Genomic DNA, 20,436 nt, shown 5'->3' on the forward strand with positions numbered 1-20,436 from the left:
AGACCTACTTGACTTAAAACCAATCCTGAGCAAATGAGCTTTCAGGCTGGGTTGAAATCAGAGGGGAAATGTGGCAATATTCAAATTGTGAATGTCAGGAGTGGAGCCCCCCGGGCAGCTCTTCTGGAGAGCAGTCCGTGGGCTGTGGGAGTTGTGTGCTGGGTAAGAGTCACTGCTCTGCAGTTGCAAGTAATAAACCAGTGCTGTTGCTGCTGTGTATTTAACACAACCCTACCCTGCAAGAGCCATGAACCAAGCACTGAACTCTTCACTGGTTGTCATGGCCTTAAACACAGCAGTGCACGTGAACCTGGAGAAATAGGGAGTCAGAGGATAGGAGCAGGAGTAATCAGCCATCCAGGAAATAGGACTTCTGAGAGGGACTCTACAGAAGGGGAGAGTAAGAGGGAAATCAGAATTGCTCAGGTGTGTGAGAAGCTGCCAGAACATGTCCCAGTGTCCTGTTCCTCGTGTCCATGTAAGGTGGAGCAAGGAGCAATGAAGTGAAGTTTCAGAGGGAAAGATTCCCAGTAGACACCGTGGAAATCCTTTGTAGTGTTAGTGGAGCACTGATGTGGATTCTACAAAGGGTAGGGAGCAGAACCTCCAGAACAGGTTAAACCTGCAGCTCCAAAACTGAGCCAGGTGAAACTGCTCCTTGCTTGGGCCAGTGGGATGAGCTGCTGAGAGCCTCTCCCTCTGCCTTTCTGGGACTGGGACACTGAGCTGTTGATGCTGAAATGTTAATTTAAAAAGTGGAGGGTTTTTTTTTCCCCCTGATGTATAGAGAAGTTAGCATTTCATAAAACAGCTTTGGCTGTAGAAATCGAGCAGATTTTGGCTTTCATGAGGTGGCTTTCTGTGGCTTTTGTGAGGTACCACACTTTTTTCTAGTGTAATGGGCTCTGGTCCCCAGGGAAGGCAATGTCAAGAAAACTTAAGTTTTGATGAGCATAACCTGTCTTGGATTTGGACTAAAAAAAGTTGTGCAACCTGGAGTGTAGGCACTGGGGATGAGGGTTTTAATTTATTTATTGCTACTTAGCAGAACAAAGCTTGCTAGTTCAGAGCTGCCTGCCAGGCTGGGTAAGAAGGTGACTTCTCTTGATCAAAGTGCTGGTGACAGATGTTTCCCAAGGTTTCTTAATTTCAGAAGTGCAAATGCTGATTTTTGTTTTCTTCCTTTCCTTTTTCTCCTTTCAAAAACCTTTGATTTCTCAGGTCTTTTGTGCCTCTATGGGTGAGGAGCAGCTTGGAAATCAGGGGGAAGGAGAATGTGTTTTATGCTGTTTTCTGTATCTGCTTGTAAGCTGGGGAATGCAGGAACATTGTACTTCTGTCAATAAAAGCATTAAAGGAAATCCAGGGGGAGGAGTAGAACTGGAAGAATGTTGGTGTATTCCCTCATCCCTTGTGAGGCTCTGCAGAATCTCAGTACTGCAAAATGGAGCTTGTGAACTGTCTTAAAAAGTGGTAGTAACGAGAGGGATGGCCATGTTGCCTTCCTGAACAAATGGGCTCCAGATATATTCTTGGATGCTCTGTTTTGTATTAAATGGAGTTAATTTTTGGCTCTTATGTGTATAATATAGCCCAAGATTTTTGAATGAGAAGCTTGTGAGACAAAAATGTCTGAGTAAATATTAAATGTAGGCAAACTCTCCTTAGCAAACTCTGTAAAGCCCAGCTGAACTATTTTTTTCAAGTATTCTTTCCTAGGGTTTGCAGGGATTGGCTTCCGACTTTGCTGAGTTGAGAAACTGTTAGTAGCAAAACAATGTTTTTGCCCACGTTTTAATTGCTGCTTTATATTTTTTAAAATGCTTCACTCTTCAGTGCTGTTTTCCCCAAGTCATAGTTAGCTGGCTTTTAGGCTGGCTGTCAGAAGTGAGTCTGTTGGGTTGCCTGTGTCCCCTGATCCCATGAAGGTGCAGCAGCTGCTGGAATGTGGCTTAGCCTGCAGGGAACTCCTTCCAGAGGGCAGGACTGGGTCTTCCCTTGGAGCTGTTCTGTTCATGGGATCCCTCTGGCACTGCAGGGCATTGCTGTGGAGGGAAAATGAATCCCATTCTGCCCACTTGTAGTAGTAGATGGGAGAGGGTGTTGTGTGTCACACCTCTCTGTTAACGTCACCTGTGGCTGCTTTATTTGGGCTCCAGTGGCAGCCACGTTGTGCTGGGGCTGGTCCTTCCCAGGACTCTGAGAAGGGAAAGGGGGGTAGGAGGAAACCACTGAATAACTGGATTATGGTGTTTGGGCTTTTCAGGGCTTGGTTTGTTTAGGGAAATAGCCAAAACCAAACAAAACCAACAGAAAAGGTGAAGAAGTTCTACTGCACAAAACGGGAGTTGGAACTGCAAGTCTGTTTGTGTCAGTGTGGGTGATGACACTGGTTATTTGCTGACTTCATTACTGGTATCATTCTGCTTTAAAGAATCTGCTGAACAACATTTGCTTGCCAGGGAGTTTGCATGGCATGAGTGTTTAGCAGTGAAATCTGGCAACTGTGTGTACACTTTGCCCAGTGAGATGTTCCTGAGCTCCCTGTGTGCTCCCAGTAGGAGGATGATGTGGGACAGAGTGACCTAACACTGCATCTCCACCTGCTGCTCCTGCTGGTAGGTGACCAGTGGGACTAAACTCAGCACCTGTTTCAGAGACAAGGAAGTCTGAAGGGAGACTTCCCCAAAAATCCCATTGCTTCCCACTGCCTGAACAGGAAACCAGATTCCTTTGGGCCAGGCTGCTCAGCTGCTGAGGTAGATATGGGTCCTACCTGGTCACCTGTGGTGATTCCAGTTCAGCTTCAATTGCTGCATAGTCTGTAGGGTTTAGTTGATGCATAAACTGGTCTAAAGCAGGAGAGTCAAACACCTCTGCATGGGAAAGTAGGGAAAATAAACTTGAGCAAGAGATGGGGGTGTCTCTCCCTGGCTGTGGGAGTTCACCCCACAGCTAGGACAGAGTTTGAGCTCCTGGGAAGAAAATTCCACCAAGTGAACTTTAAAGCAGAGTGAGTTTGGCATCTGCCATCAATCCAAAGGGGTGTTGAAGAGTGCAGAAACCTCCACCACGCTGATTATACTGGAGCAGTTAGAACCATCCTCACCCATTTCACAGGATGGCTGGATTGTTTTTCAAGCAGAAGTTCAGTAAAGCAGATGTTAATATTTATCTCCACTGTTTAATACTGTAAATTATAGTAGGAATGTTGTATGCTGCCACTTAAAACCTAATTCATGTGTTTATTTTGAGCATTATTCCCAGGCTGGGGAAACTTCAACCTCTGTACCTTAAATATTCTTTGAAATTTAATCAGCTTGAAAATCCTGATGAGTACGAGTTTCATCTTCCCCTGAGAGCTGCATTCTTCCTACACAGAAATATTCCAGTCACCAGTTGCCTTTTCCTGTAGTTTTCCTATAAATCTTCCTAATCTTGTAGCCAGGAAAGTTGGAGTTTTCTTCATTTTTTCATTTGCTGACTGCTTTTTTTAATAAAGCAAACTTTACTTTCAGAGGTCAGTCAAAGTACCAAAAATGTTTAACTTTATGCCTTGTACAAAGAAGGGAAGTGATTGAACCAGAATGGAATGTCAAAAGGAGTCTGGATGCAGTGGAAAAAAGCATTGCCACCACTGGTTTTCTGAAGTAGATAGTAAATGCATATAACTGCTCGTGTGACTTCAGAGTCTTGCCAGGAAGATCATTGTGTCTCAATTTTTTATTCCAGAAGAATGTAGCTGAAAATAAGCCAGATGATTTAGAGGCTCCAAGGCATGACGGCTTTGTACATTATCTGTGTATTTTATGAATTGTTCCTAAAATGGAATTCAAGCTGAATCTTTTTTAATAAATCAAAGTCAAATATACATTTTAAACCACTTTGTGTGATAAACTCCATAAAAGAAATAGCTTTTGAATACTTTCTACAGCGGTTTGGAAACACTTGCTTCTCTGGTGCTCTCCAGTTACTCTGTGCAAGGTTTTGTCTGCTCAGGAGAGCAGCCCTGGAGGCAGATGGAGTGTCCCCTCGGTGCTGGTGGCTCTCCAGGATGTCCTGCCGATGGTTCCACTCCTGCCTGTTCTTCCAAAATCCTCTGACACACCTGTGGTGTTGTGCCTGCAGTAACTGAGGCATCTCTGTGTCTTTGGACAGTTCTCCTGGGCCCTGGGGGAGAGAGGGATGGAGCCATTGCAGGGACAGGAGCAGGGGGCAGAGCTGGGACCTCCTTCCCTGGTGCTGGTGCTGCCCCTGAGCCCAGTGAGCTCAGCCCTTGGCTTCCCTGTCCTTCCTTGGCCTTTCCCATTCCAGGGAGAGGTTCTGAAGGTCTGTGCTGGCAGTTCCTGTCAGGCACTGCAGAGCCAGGGCTGCAGCTTTGGGCACCGTGAACAGTTCTGGGCCAAAAGCCTTTTCCTGCCCTTGTCCTGCCTGTTACTGCTCCCCTTGGAGGATGAACTCCTTGGATTTTGTGATGATGTTTTTAAATGATTCACACTTTGTTGTAGCTGTTTTGGGGTTTTATCATAAATTCAGCCAGGTCTGTGTGCAGGTGGGTTTGTTGACTTTGCCCTTGTGATAATGTGCTGCTCCATTTTTGGGTTGCAAGCTCTTCATCCTCCAGTGGTCACAGCCAGAGTGCAGCAGGAAAAGTGACCCAGGGTTAGTGTGGTGTCCCCTTCATTCCTAGAAACCAGTGCTCACTCAACTCTTTACCTTAAGGAAATGGTTACATATCACGTGGTACTTATGATCTGAAGCATTATTTTAATTTAAAAAAATCAGAGTTTAGTTCCTTACCCCAAACACCAAACAAAAAGGAAGAAGGTAAAATTCTGTGTGCTTGAAAGAGGTTTGTTTCTTCTCTGCAGGTCCTTGGGAGATGTTTCCTGACGGTGATGCAGGTCCACTTCCAGTTCCTGTCCCAAGCTCTGCAGAAGGTCCAGCCAGTGGCACATTCCTGCTTCGCTGAAGCTGTAGCTCAGGAGAGGAAGAACATCAGTGGGACTGGAGCCTCAAATATAAACCCCACAAATGAGCTGGAAGATGCAATAAGATCCTGGAGAGGAGCAGCAGAGGTGTGGAATGGTGGAATGGCTGTTACATTTAGGGAAAGCTGAATTCAGCCCTGACAGAGGAAGGAAAATAGCTGCTTTTCAAGACATGCTGTATTTGAAGGGGGGCACCTGGTGCAGATAGTTTGAGACACTAAAACTCAGTTTTACTTACGTGGTGATTGCACTCCCTGTCCTGTGTGAAGTTTCCTTGTGACAGGATTGTACACAATCAGTTCCAACAGATTTTTGTTGTTAGTAATGAATTAACAATGTTCAAGTTGGATCTGGCAGGTGGGGGAACTAAAAATAAAAAATACAACAAGTTAGTGTAAAAACAGAGCAAAATCTTGATGTAAAGGAAAAAATACAGATTGTCTCTAGTTCCAGAACAACAACAGAAGAAACTTCTTGGGTTTTATGATGAACTAAAATAACTGTTTTAGAGTATTTGTGTGAGGTATTAGGATAGGATGAGAAAAATCTGTGGTCTGTAAATATATAAAATTTATAAAAATATAAAATCTCTCTCTTACAGTTGTAGGTAGACTAATATACAAGTCATTTTGATAGAAGGGAGATTTGAAGAACCAAAAATCTTTACAATTTTTACTTCTAAAGTGGAAGGCAGTCCATTGTTTCCCTATAAAATCAGCCCCTTTGGCAGGAGGACACAGGTCTGGTTCAGAATAAAGTTTAAGATGATGTGATGCTTTTTCAATAGCTCAGGACGGTTCTTCCTCCTGGAGATGCACTTTGGGAAATGCAGTAACTGTGCTGTGAGCAGTGTGTCTGTCCACTGGTGTAGTACCAGAACTCCTCAGTCTGGACATCCTGCTTCAGAGGAAGACTCCTCCCTAGACTGGAGAATAAGCTGCATCTATTTGCTTTACCCTGCTCAGTGGTGTAGGATTTTACAGTCAAAACCAGATACTTGGCTTTTCATATTCCTTGTCTTTCAAAGTCATAGTCCTGTGCTCTTCATATTACTATCAGTATTCAAAATGATATTACTAAGCTGTTTTCTTGCTGTGCTGGGTTGATCTTGGTGTGTGTGGCCCTTCTCAAATGGCACCACAGTAATGACCCACAGTTTTATCAGATGTGTCATCCTGTGTAGGCAGGAGTGTTTGTACCCGGGATTTAACATCTCCTGTTTCTGTGGCAAGGTTGTGTTGAAGTTGTGAGTCCCTTTGTTGGTAAGCACAGTCCTGGTGTGGTCTAACAGGACCTGTAGTGCTGACAGGGAGCAGAAATGGGAACAGCAGACACTGTTGAATCATCACCCCTGTGCTGTGCAAGTCATGTGAGAGCTGGACTGTCAGAGTAGCCGTAGAAGTGTAATAAGTTATAATAAACTGTCTCCTCCAGGTGCTGATTCTCATCTCCTCTAGAAGGTTTTAAACTCTGTGGGCTTTTTCTCTTTTTTTTGAGGTTGAATTAAGCTTGACCTGTTTTAATGTTGACCCTCCTTACAGCAGATTTTTGTTTTACATTACAGGCCACGTCTCGACTGCGAGAAAGAGGCTGTGATGGATGTTTGGCAGGAATTGAAGTTCAGCAACTTTTCTGCTCACAGAGTGTGGCAATCCCTGAACATCAGCTCAAAGAGCTAAACATGAAAATTGACAGTGCTTTGCAGGTGGTTTTTCAAGTCTGCTGCTTTCATGTGCATGTAGTTCAGTCAGTGGGCCAAGGAGTGGAGAGGGAAGGTGTGTTGTGAGTCACAGACAGCTCCCAGGCGTCTGAGAATTGCAGCTTTGGCATCTTTCATTGTAAATGTGTGTATGCCGTAGACCTGAGTAGGGTAACTCCATGTGCCAGTCGCTGTCTGTACCCAGGCAGTCACTGCATGCTTGCTGACTTGCTGATGTGCCTGTGCTACCTCAACTTTCTGTTTAATGTCAGGCTTACAAAGTGGCTCTGGAGAGTTTGGGCCATTGTGAATATGCAATGAAGGCTGGCTTCCACTTGAACCCAAAAGCTATTGAAGCAAGTCTTCAGGTAGGATCTGCTAAACCTGCTCTCTTCCATCCCTCCTCACCTTGGAAAGAACTGTTTAAAGTGAAGAAGAAATTGGAGTAATAGTGTGATTTTCTGATGTCTGTTTGAACTGTTCTGCTGTGCTTCAGGGCTGTTGCAGTGAAGCTGAAGCCCAGCAAACAGGAAGGAGACAGACTCCCCCTCAGCCCATTCAGTGTGAGCTGCCCACTGTCCCTGTGCAGATTGGATCCCATTTCCTGAAAGGAATCTCCTTCAACGAGTCTGCAGCTGAAAACCTGAAGCTGAAAACGGTAATAATAATAATAATAATCCCAAATAACCACTGGAGGAAAGCTGGGAGAACTCCTCAAAATGTAGTAGAAGAGTAACAGCAGTTCAGTGCCAAACTCGTGTTTGAAAGTGCTCTTTTTCCAGCCTGACTCCTGTGGAACCATGCTGTTAGTAACAGTGTAGGTCCACGCCTGTTCCTGATAACATTTTAACCACCTGGGCAGTTCCAGTCCAATCTGGGGGAGCACAGGCATAGAAATCCAGGAGGCAATGAAGCTTCTGGGAATTTCTTGAAAATAGATGGGTTAAGCATCAAGAAGTGCCGAGGAAAGTGAGCCCTTACAGAGCCCCCAGCCAGGTGATGCACTTCAGAGCCTTCATCTGCTCAGGTGCCAAAATAAGTCTGAGCCAGCCTGGTGCTAAGGGAGCTACTTGAAAAAAGTACTTTGTACCAGAGCACCTTTTGGTGTCCTCTTACAAACTTGGATCAGTGTTTTAAAAGTAATTGAAAATTGTGGAGAGTTAATTGTATTTCAGTATAAACAAAGGGAAAATAGATCCATTCACAAGTTATTTGGGCAATTTTAATCAGCACTTCCCCTTTTTTATTAGATAAGCCCAGGTCCTTGCTCCTGAAAGAGTAGAAACAATTGATGGCTCAAAATGCTGCTTTTTTGTTGGGTTTGCAATCCTTTTTGTAGTTTTGTGTAAATTGGTTTGCAAGACTATAAGCAAAATTGTAGTGCTTATGATTTTGGAGGAGTGCTGTGTTCCAAACAGCATCTTCCACATTTCTGTTCTGCAGTTGAACTGCTCGAGTTATACAAGCCTGTGCAGAGGCTGCAGACAGTGCAGCTGTTTGAGAAGGTGTAGAGCGGTGACAAACGCGTGTGGCAGTGGGTGTTAATGCCTGTGAATGGCTGTGTTTTGCAGCACACGATGCTGCAGCTGATCAAGGAGGCCGGGTGCCACAACGGACTGACCCCCCGCGACGACTCCCCCGTCACCGAGGTGCTCAACCAGGTGTGCCCTTCCACCTGGAGAGGGGCCTGCAAAACTGCTGTGCAGCTCTTGTTTGGCCAGGCTGGACTGGTGAGTGAGCCAAACGAGAGCTTCCTTAAACAGCCTGCAGAGAAACTAGATATTTGGGAGTTTAGAAATTAGTTTGCAGTGTCTTACTTTGTGTTTCTCTATTCTGAGCCCTGCAGTTCACTTGATCTCTGAGCAAAATGTATCCCTGTGGAGTGGAAGTGCATAGGTGGTGTCTGTAGCTGACAGGAACACAGGAATGCACTGGCTGCTTCCCAGTCTCCATTAGGAGAGAGAACACAAGAAATGAAACTTCCAGTTCTTAGAGAAATAGAAATATTATCAAATCTGTAGATGACCATGTTAAAAACAAAACTAAAGACCCAAACACAGCCCCCTCCCCTCTCAAATTAGCTTCAAAAACTGCTATTTTTTTCATTTCCTCTCTGCTTTGAATGGGTTTCCTGCCCAACATAAACCAGGTGATGCTCCCTGACATCTCCAGCTGAGGACAGAGCCTTTAAATGCCTTTTAATGTGTGTTCTTGAGGGGAGAGAGCCCAATGGATTTTACAGGGTCTGAGCAGCTGGTAAAAATAGATGCTTGGATAATACTCTGATAAGAGTATGCATTTGTGCTCCCATGATTAATTGCTGCAATCTCTTCACTTAGAGAAGTGTTCATTCATGACACACAGGGGCTTTTTGGACCACTGTGAGTAGGGGGCAAGACTGCCCCGGGACAGGAAGGGAATGCAAGGATAAAGGTCCACTGTAGCCTGTAATAGTTTCTGTCAGGTTTCCTTTGAATTGTCTCCAGCCTTGCAGTGAGACCGTCCATCCCAGTCAGTGAAACCAGCTGGTGCTGTCAGTAGGTTCTCCAGTAATGGTGAATAAATTGTAATGAATTGTAAATGATGAATTTGTCAGATATTTCTACTTCAGCGTTCTTTGATACTACATACCAGATCTTAGTTATTCCCTCAGTATAAAATACCTGTTGGAGAAGGAGGTTCAAGTTACACTGGAATTCAACTGACTTTTAAAGGCAGCCTAAAATCAAAGGGGCAAACCATCAATATCAACAGCAGTGCAGCTGCTGTCAGTCCTTACTTCACTGAGATGCAGGGATTTAAGGACAGGGGATGGCAGTGCTTTGTCTCAGGAAGTTTTACAGGGAGGCATAAGAAGGCGGTGTCTTTTCAGGGTCAGAAGGAAACTGTGGAATAATAGGATTGATCAAATTCCCACTTAGGTGTTTTCAAGGAAAACGTATTAAATATTAATAAATACAAAGAGAATGAGGAAAAAGGATATGGTTTAGTGGGATTTTGTTCAGCTGCCATAGCTGATGGCAGGATGCTGGGAGCCAGCCCAGGGTACAGGAAAGCAGGCCAGGAAAGCGAGTGTTTCTCAGCAGCCCCGTGGGAGTGTCTGATGGGGAGCAGAGCTGGCTCCCTGCTGTCTGGTGAGGAGTGGCTGGGAGGAGCTGCACCTTCCCCCATTTCCCTTCCAGGGGTTCAGGTTCAGTGTGGTGCACACCCCAGTCCTGCCCGGTGGGATTTGAGGAGAGGCCTGAGGCACGTTTGGACTCAGGAAATCTGGTGTCCCCCAGTCTAGACATGACCAGTTAGACCTGCTGGTAATTGGAGCACTGACATTCTTCAGGCTTGTCATCACATTTGGAGAGTGTCAGCATTAAAGTCACTGACACATTCTCCCAAAAGACCGTGCTGATACGTGGAGTTTCACTTGTGTTGAATCCTGAAAGTCTCCAAAGATTTGTGCATGAACCTCAGGTTCTCAGAGTAGCAGCTCTCACTCTTCAAAGGCACAAAATGAGCTGTGCACAAAGACTTGCAAACCCTCTCTCTGTCATTCATCCTCACTTTGACACACTGCAGTTGAGAGAGGTATGAAGGTTGAAGTTTCTCTTTATGAACTATGTGCCCTAATTTTTTACAACTTATTATTTTTTCCACTATATTTTACTTTATTTTTTACAACTTTTTACAACCATGCTTGTATGTAGCCCCGTGCAGTGACAAGAAATTGTAATTTACGTCTGCAAAGCGCTCTTTGGGTGGAAATGAGAGAGGAAGCACCTGTAGAGCAAGAACAATAGCTGGCTGAGGTACAGGAAGCTGTTCTCTAAGCACCACCAGGCGGGGAGGGAGAACTGTTTATTTTCAGTTTATTTTGTGACGAACAGATAAATGAATCATGGCCCAAGGTGACGTAGCCTTTGGGTTACTGCTTTTAGACACTGAGCTGTCTGCATTCGTTCAGAATTGGGTGTAGATCTGTCACTTTAGTGCCCAATTCAAAAAAGAACATTACTTGGCAGTCTCACTGGTTTTAACCTCTCTTGCATGTACCTCATTGAGCGTGGAAGGCACAATGAGATATGACTTAGTTTGCTTGGTTATTTGGGGCTGCAGTTTTTCAGCAAAAGAACTGATTTGAAGTGTGGGTTTTCAGTTTTTACCTAAGCATATATATAATAGGAATTGTATTTTCAGATTTGGGTCAGCTGAAGAAATCTACATGTTTGAATAAAAATAATGTTTATTAAAATAGTTGAATTCCGAGGATGAGTGGAAAGGAAACTTTGAATTGGCCTCATGCAAAGAGGTTACTGGTTAAACCTCCCTTTTCTTGTGCTAGTAGATGTGTCCATTGCAGGAGCCCTAAATCTCCTAATAATGTTGAAATCCCAGATGTCCCAACTCTGGCAAATGCCAAGACATGTAAAGCTTTTTTCCAAGGGCAGAAAGGAAGATACATCCAGGGGGAGGGACACCCCAACAAAGCCCAGCCATGGGCACTGCTGTTCACCACTGCCAGAAGCTGACACAGCTCTGCACAAACCAGAGGTTTAGCTCTGACTCAAGGTCTGAGATGCAGACTCTGTTTTTCATGGGAGTTGAGAACAATCACTCCTAATTGCATCTCTCCTTATCAAAACTGTAATTGCAATAGAGCTGAATTGCACATTACCAAATTACATAAAATTAAAATGTACAAGGAAAAGTCATGGAGTTGCCCTGTTAGGAAATGTGGGGTATTTTCATGAGTGTGGTATTTTGGCTCAGACATGTTTGTCAGGATTGGATAAACTTGGGCAAAGGCTTGGAGTCAGCTGAAGGGAAACAAAGGCCTTATGCAAAAATACCTGAAAGGTGGGAAATGATTATGTTCAAGTGTCATTGGATGGTTTTGTTGAAGTGAGAGAGGAGAGACTCTCAGCATTATTCATATTTCACATTTTCATACCCAGCAATAGAGAACCTGTTAGAAGCTGAACTGGTGTAGGCTGGGTGATGGCAAAAAAGTCAGTAATAATCCCTGAGGCTTATTTATCCCCGAGGACTTTTGCCATTTCAAGGATAAATGGTACAGCTAATCTGCTAGTCACTGAAGCAAGAACTGCTGACTGCTGCCAGAAAGCTGCTGGTTCAGCATGACCAAAATAGGAAATTATGGAAATGATCAAAAAGGCCAACCCACACAGACTGGACAACAACAGAAAGCACGAACCAAATATGGAACTTACTGTCAGTGGTTATTAAAGGTTAAATGAAGCTGAAGTGAATCCATTCCTTCTCCATTCCCTACAAAGAAAGGGTCATGACAGAGGGTTGATCTTCAAGACTTTTGTCCTCCATACATCTTCATGATATGGCCCAGAATTCAACAAACTGAGCATCACTTCTCTTTATATAATTGGAAATTATATAATTAAATAACAGTACAGCTTCATTAGGTAGAATAGAGAAACGTTGATACGGAATTTTATAACCTTAAAAGGGGTGTCCATTAGGAATTGTGACCCATGGGAAGGGTTTCCAGCTGAATACTGCTTGCCTGTGTTACACCATTCACTGCAGTTCAGTGATTTCAAATATTTTGCTAAGTAGGTGTTTGGGATCTATTAAAGTGGTAACTGTGCTGAACCTCTCAAATGTAAGGGCTGTTGTGTGGAGCCACTGAGAACCACCAGCTGTGGGGTAAAGCAGCTGGTAACTGTGTAGTGATGCTTAACTACTGAGAAGAATGAAGTCCCTCAGATGCAGGTTACTGAACCCAACTGATTTTGTATTATTTATATACTTACAATGATTCTGTGAGTTAGTTAGTTTTTATTTGGTTATTTTTTATACCAAATATTTTGGTTTTTATTTGGTTATTTTTTGTACCTGTAGCATGGCTCAGAGATGAGACTATTGCAGCTTAACTACAGGGGTGATAAAATGATTAGAACTAATTCTTAAAATATTTTCCCTTTTATTTTCATTTTATTTGCTAGGTGGTTGTGGACACAGCACAGATTGAAAATAAAGAAGCCTATGCTCCTCAGATAAGTTTGGAAGGATCAAGAATTGTGGTGCAAGTTCCATCAACTTGGTAAATAAAAATACTGTATTGCAGATTATGACTGAAATATTTGGGTAAAATGATTGCAGTACCAAGGGGAGAGAGAATACTGCAGTTATGGACAGCTTCCTTAAGTTCCTTCATGTGAACTGTTTTAACACTGCTATTCCTGGCAGGCTGTAATGGGGCAACACAAAAGAGGCAGCACTGGGGTTCTACGACTTAAAGCAAAATTAGAAGCTTGATGATGAAAGAAAAGCCTTAAAAAGAACAATCTAACAGTATTGCTGTAATGCTCCTCCCCAGCAGGTCCCAGCTGTTAGCTCAGCCAGGCCAGGAATTAGCTGAGTTCTTGGGAGAGCCTTTGCTCTTCAGGTGCTGTTGTGACTCTGCACTCCGAGATGCTCTTCCTGCCACTTTAGTTGACTGCCTAGGAAAGAGGGGTGGGGTTGATCTGGAGTTTAAGTGAGGATTTCTTCCCATTCAAAGCAATAATTTGGAATTAGAACACTCCTCTGACTTGGAAGCATTCAGTGTTAGGAACTTCAGTACAGCACATTCACCTGACTCCTTGCTGAGCTGGGCTGTTCCTGGTGGCACGGAGGGAATGGCCAAAGGAGGAGTCTCCTGGTGCTCTGCTCTGCCCTGGGGCAGCCTCACCTCAACATTGGGACACTCTGGGGGACACAATGGAAGGAGAGATTGAGCCATTGGAGAGTGTCCAAAGGAGGGACACGGAGATGGGGAAGGGCCTGGATCTGAAGCCCTGTGAGGACACTGAGGGCACTTGGTGTGTTCAGCTGGAGCAGAGGAGACTGAGGGGAGACCTCCCTGCAGCTCCAACTGCCTGGGCAGGGGCAGAGGAGGGGCAGGACTGAGCTCTGCTCTGGGGGGACCAGGGACAGCCCCCAGGGAATGGCTGGAGCTGTGTCAGGGCAGGCTCAGGGTGGATCTCAGGGCAAGGTTCTTCCCCCAGAGGGTGGTTGGCACTGAACAGGCTCCCCAGGGCAGTGGGCACAGCCCCAAGGCTGCCAGAGCTGCAGGAGGGTTGGGATGATGCTCTGGGGCACAGGGGGTGACTCTTGGGGATGGGGCTGTGCAGGGCCAGGAGCTGGACTGGATGATCCTTGTGGGTCCCTTCCAGCTCAGCACATTCTGTGATTCTGTGTTTGTCCAAAAGAAGGAGTCTCCTGAAGGTGTTTCTCCAAGAGTCTCTCGATGCTGTGTTGCCCAGAAGAAGGGCTGTCCCGACGAGTTTTCCCGGGGCTCTGCCGGGTGTTTCCCGGGCCATCCCGCTGGGGCAGCGCCTCCTGGTGTCGCGCGGTGGCAGCGCGGGGCCCGAGCCCTGCGGCACTGCCGGGCCGGCACCGGGAATTCTGTGCCCGAGGGAAACGCACCGATCCCGCACCTTCACAGCTCAGTGACATCTCCCCGCCCCGCGGGATATGCGGGATCACTCCCTCCTGGAGCCTGTCGGGCCGGGGCTCCCGGCAGTGCCTCCGGGTGCTCCCGTGTGCGGGCGGTGTGGGGCCCTCGCCGTGTTCCAGGACAGGTGTTGGGTGCTCGGTGTGTGCCCTGCTGTGCCTGCTCAAGAGCTCATCGACAGTCATGATATAAATACGCTGAGTTGCTCCACTGTGTGTGGGATCATTTGTAAGTTCCACAGTAGGAAGAAACTGCTCCGGCTGCAGGCGCAGGAACCCCCAGGGGTTCGTAGGTTGTGCTGTAGGAGCGCAGCCACTGCCCTTCTGTTTTCTGACTGATGTGGCAGAACTGTTCAAGGTAGAAAATAAACATTTTGATTTTTAGTTTAAACTTAATGATTACAGGTGCCTGAAAGAAGATCCAGCAACAATGTCTTTGCTCCAGAGGAGTCTGGATCCGGAGAAGACCCTGGGGCTGGTAGATGTGCTCTACACTGCTGTGTTCGATATACACAGGTGGAAGGAGGGCAGGTACGTCTGCTCTTGAGCCTCACGCTCCACTTCCTCAGTTTAAACTAAGCTGTCATTGTTGAGTGATCTTTGCTGGGAGATTTGATAGCACCAGTTTGTCAGAGGAGGAAAACAGGAGTCAAACTGGGAGTGAGACATCGGTAATCCCCACAGATACAGGAGGCTGCTTAAGACCAAAGCAGCAGCTTTTCCAAGGGTACAAAAGTATTTGTTTCTCTTACAAAATTGCTTAATTTACATTAAATTTGGCTCCATTTAGGTCTTGAAACACAATTCTGATTTTCTTAAGGAATGGAAAGTAATGCAAATAACTAGCAATAATTTGCAGTTACCATAAGAAGTAGCTGATGAACTTGGCAGTCTTTGGTGTTGTTTCTTTCTCTATTATCCAAATCCACATTTTCCCCCAAAGTCCAAACTCAGCTATGTATTAGGTGGTTTGATCTGTGTGGTTCTTGTTGCTGCAGGGAGCAGGCTTTGCCTTGCATTCAGATCCAGCTACAGCGTGAAATCTCAGACTTTGGGAACCAGGTTGACTTGCCGTCGGGAAACGGAAGCAAATCTTCAGGGGGTCTCCAAAAGACATTCTCCAAACTGACCTCACGGTTTACAAAAAAAACTTCCTGCAGCAGTACAAGCAGCACTGGAAGTTACTCCATCCCCAGCACGCCTTCCAAGAACGTGTTCCTGGGCTCGGGCTCTGAGGAGAAGGCGAAGGTGCCGCCGGGCGCGGACGCGCGGCTGCAGAGCATCCTCAGCATCGGCAGCTTCCCGCGCGCCGCCGAGCTGGGGCCGGGCACGGCCGGCCAGCTGGCCAACGGCTTCCTGCTGGACAGAAGGGACAGCTTCTTCAAGCCAGACGATGGCAAGGATGACAAAGGTATGAATTTACCGACCGACCAAGAAATGCAGGACGTTATAGATTTCTTGTCTGGTTTTAACATGGGCAAGTCCCAGCAGACTTCTCCGATGGTGAAAAGAAGGAACTCGGTTGCCTCCTCTACGGCAGCGGAACAGAAGTCGGGGGCGGTCCAACAGCAGCCCCAGTCTGTGTCTCACCCTCCCCTGCACCCTCCTCAGCAAGGCTTGTCCCAGCAGCAGCAATCCCAAAAGCAGCAAATGCAGTATTACCAACACTTGCTTCAACCTATCGGACCACAGCAACGTGTACCTGCCAAATGGCTCAGTAATTCTTCACAGCAGCAAGCCCAGGCTGTTGGAACTGGATTGTCTCATATAAACCAGTGGAACAATCCTGGTTTTTCGGATTTAAGCTCTGATTTGTACAGCTTGGGTCTTGTGAGCAGCTATATGGACAATATGATGTCAGAGATGTTAGGACAGAAACCACAAGGACCTAGAAACAACACGTGGCCAAATCGTGACCAAACTGATGGAGTGTTTGGGATGTTGGGAGAAATCCTGCCTTTTGACCCTGCAGGTGTGTGCCTTTTCCTTTATTATGCTTTTTGTAAGAGTCCTTTTCCAAAGAATACTGTGAAATACTGTCTGCAGTAACTGTCATTTCCTCGTGCTGCCCCCAGGTGTGGGGGTGCTGACCAAGGCAGGCAGGGATTTGTGTGTGTGCCACTTTGCTTTGTTAACAGAAGTTGATCTTAAAGTACAAGCAACTTTCCTTACTGAGCAAGCATGAGAACTGATTCCTTGTTTCTTGTTCTGGTTGTAGATGTTCCTCGTATTCTCAATCTGTAGAATTGTTTCAAATCAAACTCACGCTCGGGTATTTTCCCTCTCTCCTCTCCTGCTCTTCACCAATCTTGTAATATGGAGATAGTGATGCATCATTGTCATATCCCCATGTTTTCCCTCCATTACTCTGCAATTCCATACTGGTTCCTGTTCTGCAGTGAAAAGCTTGGATGTCGAAGGATTAGAGACTGAAAAGCAAGTGCCATGAGGTTTGCCAGATGTGTTTGGACCAGCAATAAATTGCAGATATAGATGGATTATTGTCAAAGATGAAGTGAGATAAAATGTTAGTCATAAGCAAATAGCTAAAGACTAAGAAATCAGCTGTAGGATCTAAGAGGAGGTGAGTGTTCAATCCCCTGTAGGTGCCATTCACTTAAGGGCTGGACTCGTGACCCTGTGGGTCCCTTCCCACCCAGAATATTCTGTGATTGTGACTGTAGTGCTAAGAACAACACACATCTCTTGCCTTGTAAATGTAATCCCTGTTGGCCTGGAACACAGGAATGCTGCAGTGTGCACTTGGGGAAGCTGCCTGGAGGGAGGGAGGCAGCACAGAACAGGAAACCCTTTATCAGACCAGGGATCCGTTCCTGGTGCTCTGTCTGCGTTTGGACTGTGGAGGTGTCTCAAACCAGCTCCTTTGACTTGTAATGCTCAAGGTGATTTTGTCAGTTTAGTTGATAAATGAGTGGAGTTTTTAAGGCAAAACCAGGCATTGTAGTTATGTTATTGCTTAACACCTGTAAATGTGAATTAGCATAATCTTCCTTATGGTATAGACTTAAGGATTATCACAACCTTTAAGTAAGGACAAAGTGATTTTTACTAAGCACTAAATCCATGTGTGTCCGTGTAGGGAAAAGACAGCGGGCACACAAAGAACTGGCATTTTCAGCATTCTGAATCCATTCTATTTCTGTAGGATTTTCCTTTCAGTCTGTATAAAACTGCTTGGTTTGTTCCACTGGATGAAGATCAAGGACACTCAGAAAAGGTGACCCAAGCTCATCAGTGGTACCCAGTGCATTTACCCTTTCACAGTTGTAGGGATAAGTAAATGGTATTTTCCACAGATCTGTTGTTTAAAAAACCAAAACCAACCAACCAAAAAAAACCCTTCCAACAGAACAGACTTTTCCATTGGAAAGATAATTTTTCTTCATAAAACTTGCCAGGTTGAGCTGTGGTGTAGGAATTTTCAGTCTAAGCTTTAGTTAGTGAAGTACAAAAACCTTTAAAACACAAAACATTTCCTAGGACTGCACATTTGGCATTTGAAAGAAATCACATTTACTATTTTAATAAATATTTTTAGCGTCTGAAAATGTCTCTTTTCAGATGCAAATGTACTAATTAAGAATTTATAAAAGTGATAGCTTTTCATGTCAAAGGCTATTAACTAGCTACCAAAAATGTGTTTTGCAGTACTTCAGTCATCTGTAAGAACTTGGTGAAGGAGTGTTGCAGTAAGAACTAGCAGAATGAATGTTGAGTACTCCAGGTCTTTTGAAGTGGAAAACTATCTGACACAAAGCTGTTCACCTGACGTGTTTTTAGTGAGGCAAAAGTTAACACAGGTCTCTATTTTGAATATACCAGTGATTTAGCAGTTAATGTGCTATCCACAGGTAAAAAGCCTGGACGTCCTTCAGATCCCACCCAGACTCTATCCTTGGATCTGAGGAGCTGTCTGGCTTCCAGCCTCATCTTAAGCAGATACAAAGATATTTCAGAGGGAGAAGCAGCATTAGTAGGGATGTTTTGTTTCTGGGCAGCTGTCCCAGCTCTGTCCCTTGCTTGGGTAGGAAAGGATGCAGAGAAACAAAGTTATCTCCTTGTAATTTGCATCCCAGGAAACATTGTGGAGCTCTTTTCTGGACCTGTCAAAGGAGAACAAGGAAACTTATCTTGTAAATGCAGAATTGAATGTAGGGAGCTGCCACATGAAAGAGGTTTCTGCTTCCTGAGCTGTGCATGATTGTTGGATGTTCTTCAGTCCTCACTCTTAATCTCAAACAGCCTGGCAAGCAGCAGCTCTGCACTTCCCACTGCAATTACTGTGCATGTAGTCCAGACATCTTCCATAAATCCAGTCAGATTGCAAAGGCTTTTCTTAGGGAAGAAAAAAAAACAGGCAAAGAGAAAGAGAAGCTGTGGAAACTCAATTACACTGAATCACAGCAGCATTCCTTCTAATCCAACAACTGCTGCTTCTGACCAGTGGAGCATTTGAAACACTTGTGCATTAAGGCTTTTGCTGTGTCTGCTCAAGATCATGCTTATCCTTCACCAGGTGCTTGGGACACATAAAGCACTTAAAGAATGGAAGGATTTTTAAATTACTGCTTTTTTTCTGTGAATATGATTCTTCCTCTGAAATATTTTGTCCGTCAGGATCAAAATGTTTTCCAAGCTTTTTCATCCCTGTAGGAAGTAGGCAGTTTTGGGGCTCTGTGTTCCAATATGATCCATCTGAGGTTCTGATTTCCCAAGTAAGCAGGATCACAGCGTAGCTGGAAATCATGTTGCACTCCTGCATCAACTGTAGTAATTGGAGTGTTCTTTTTTGCTGAGCACGGGTAAATGTAAGGGCTTTAAATGTGCTGATGGATATTGGACCTTTCAGTGTACACACATCACAGTACAGATACTGCTTCCCTGCTGGAATGCAAGGGCGTAGTTCCATGTGGTGGTTATTATCCGCCACAGGTGCTGTGTGTGTACTTGTAACACCTTTCCTGCTCAGTGTCCTCCCCTGCTCCCTGAAGAGGAGCCGGCTGGTGCCTCCCATTTACCAGCAGGGAAGGAATTTCACTGTGGGGTGTGGCAAAGCCTAAAGGATGAAACTGGGGGGTAAGTTTCCTCCTGCTCCAGCAGCAGGAGCGGGATGTCAGTAGTGACCGTGTTGTTTCTCTCCCTCAGTTGGCTCTGATCCCGAGTTTGCCCGCTACGTTGCTGGGGTCAACCAGGCCATGCAGCAGAAGAGGCAGGCGCAGCACGTCCGGCGGCCGAGCAACGCGCGTGGCAACTGGCCCCTTCCCGACGACCCGCACAAAACATGGCCCTTCCCCGAGTACTTCGCAGAGGGGTAAGGCAGCCTGACTCGGGTGTTCTCTCCAGCTGCACTTGGTAATGTCAAGGGTGAGCAGTCAGCCCCCCTGCTCGGCTGCTCCCGCGGCACTGACATGTTGGGTGTCCTCCCTAGAGTGGCGTGGATACCCACGGTGCCTCCAGGGGAAATAAGGCATCTACAGCACAGATGCATTCTGAGAGTTCCTCTGAATATTTTGGAAACCTTTGAGACCTAGTTTTGATGAAAAGTGCCTGACTGAATGAAGTTTTCCAGATTTTAGCCACTTAACCTTGCTCCTAAAAGGCAGGTTACATTAGTGGTTCTTAGTCTCTTCCAAATCGTAACTATTTACTACAACAGAAGTGTTTCAAGGTTCTCTGTCCCTTTGCCCACAGTGTAACAGCTGTGAGTCGAGCTGGTGTAAAACCAGTAGGATAGGTATGTGTTCTGGCTCAGTTCTGCAGTGCAAAAGTCAAGTGATTCCAAACCCAAGCATCGCTTCTCCTTCCTGAACAGGAGAGGCACTTTTAATTGACATTATTATTTTAGTAAAATATATATAAAGGGACTGTAACAGACAAAGCAGTTAATGTGACCACTCAGGTAAGTGGAAGTATTTGTATTACTACTGGCACATTTTACCAAGTATTGAATTTTCTGTTTTCTGAGGTATCACCTGTGACAGACTCAGCACAGCTGGGGCACAGTCTGGGCTGGGCACTGTAAATACGAGGACTAATACAAGTTTTTGTGTTGCAGTGATGTGACAAATAGCTGGTCTGGTACTCAAGGAGACTCTGCCAGCTCAAGTGATGAGACCTCCTCAGCTAACGGAGACAGCCTGTTCTCCATGTTCTCAGGGCCAGACCTTGTTGCTGCTGTGAAGCAGAGGAGGTGAGCACAATGAACAGAAATACAGGGCACTCTGGAAGAGTCCTTTTTTATGTATATAATTTCATTTG

General features: G+C 45.4%; 1 protein-coding gene across 1 annotated transcript in view; it reads left to right on the forward strand.

The window, feature by feature from the left end:
* GARRE1 (granule associated Rac and RHOG effector 1) overlaps window positions 1–20,436 on the forward strand; it is a 55,076-nt gene that overhangs the window by 29,420 nt on the left and 5,220 nt on the right. The window contains exons 3-12 of the mRNA XM_050311469.1: window positions 4,872–5,078; window positions 6,556–6,696; window positions 6,963–7,058; window positions 7,187–7,348; window positions 8,262–8,420; window positions 12,666–12,763; window positions 14,563–14,688; window positions 15,156–16,129; window positions 19,324–19,489; window positions 20,234–20,368. Coding sequence (XP_050167426.1) covers window positions 4,872–5,078; window positions 6,556–6,696; window positions 6,963–7,058; window positions 7,187–7,348; window positions 8,262–8,420; window positions 12,666–12,763; window positions 14,563–14,688; window positions 15,156–16,129; window positions 19,324–19,489; window positions 20,234–20,368 — 2,264 coding nt within the window. The remainder of the gene's footprint in view (window positions 1–4,871; window positions 5,079–6,555; window positions 6,697–6,962; window positions 7,059–7,186; window positions 7,349–8,261; window positions 8,421–12,665; window positions 12,764–14,562; window positions 14,689–15,155; window positions 16,130–19,323; window positions 19,490–20,233; window positions 20,369–20,436) is intronic.

The sequence above is a fragment of the Myiozetetes cayanensis genome, unplaced genomic scaffold (genome assembly GCF_022539395.1).
Source record: "Myiozetetes cayanensis isolate MyiCay16 unplaced genomic scaffold, myiCay2020 scf16, whole genome shotgun sequence".
Taxonomy (NCBI): Eukaryota; Metazoa; Chordata; class Aves; order Passeriformes; family Tyrannidae; genus Myiozetetes; species Myiozetetes cayanensis.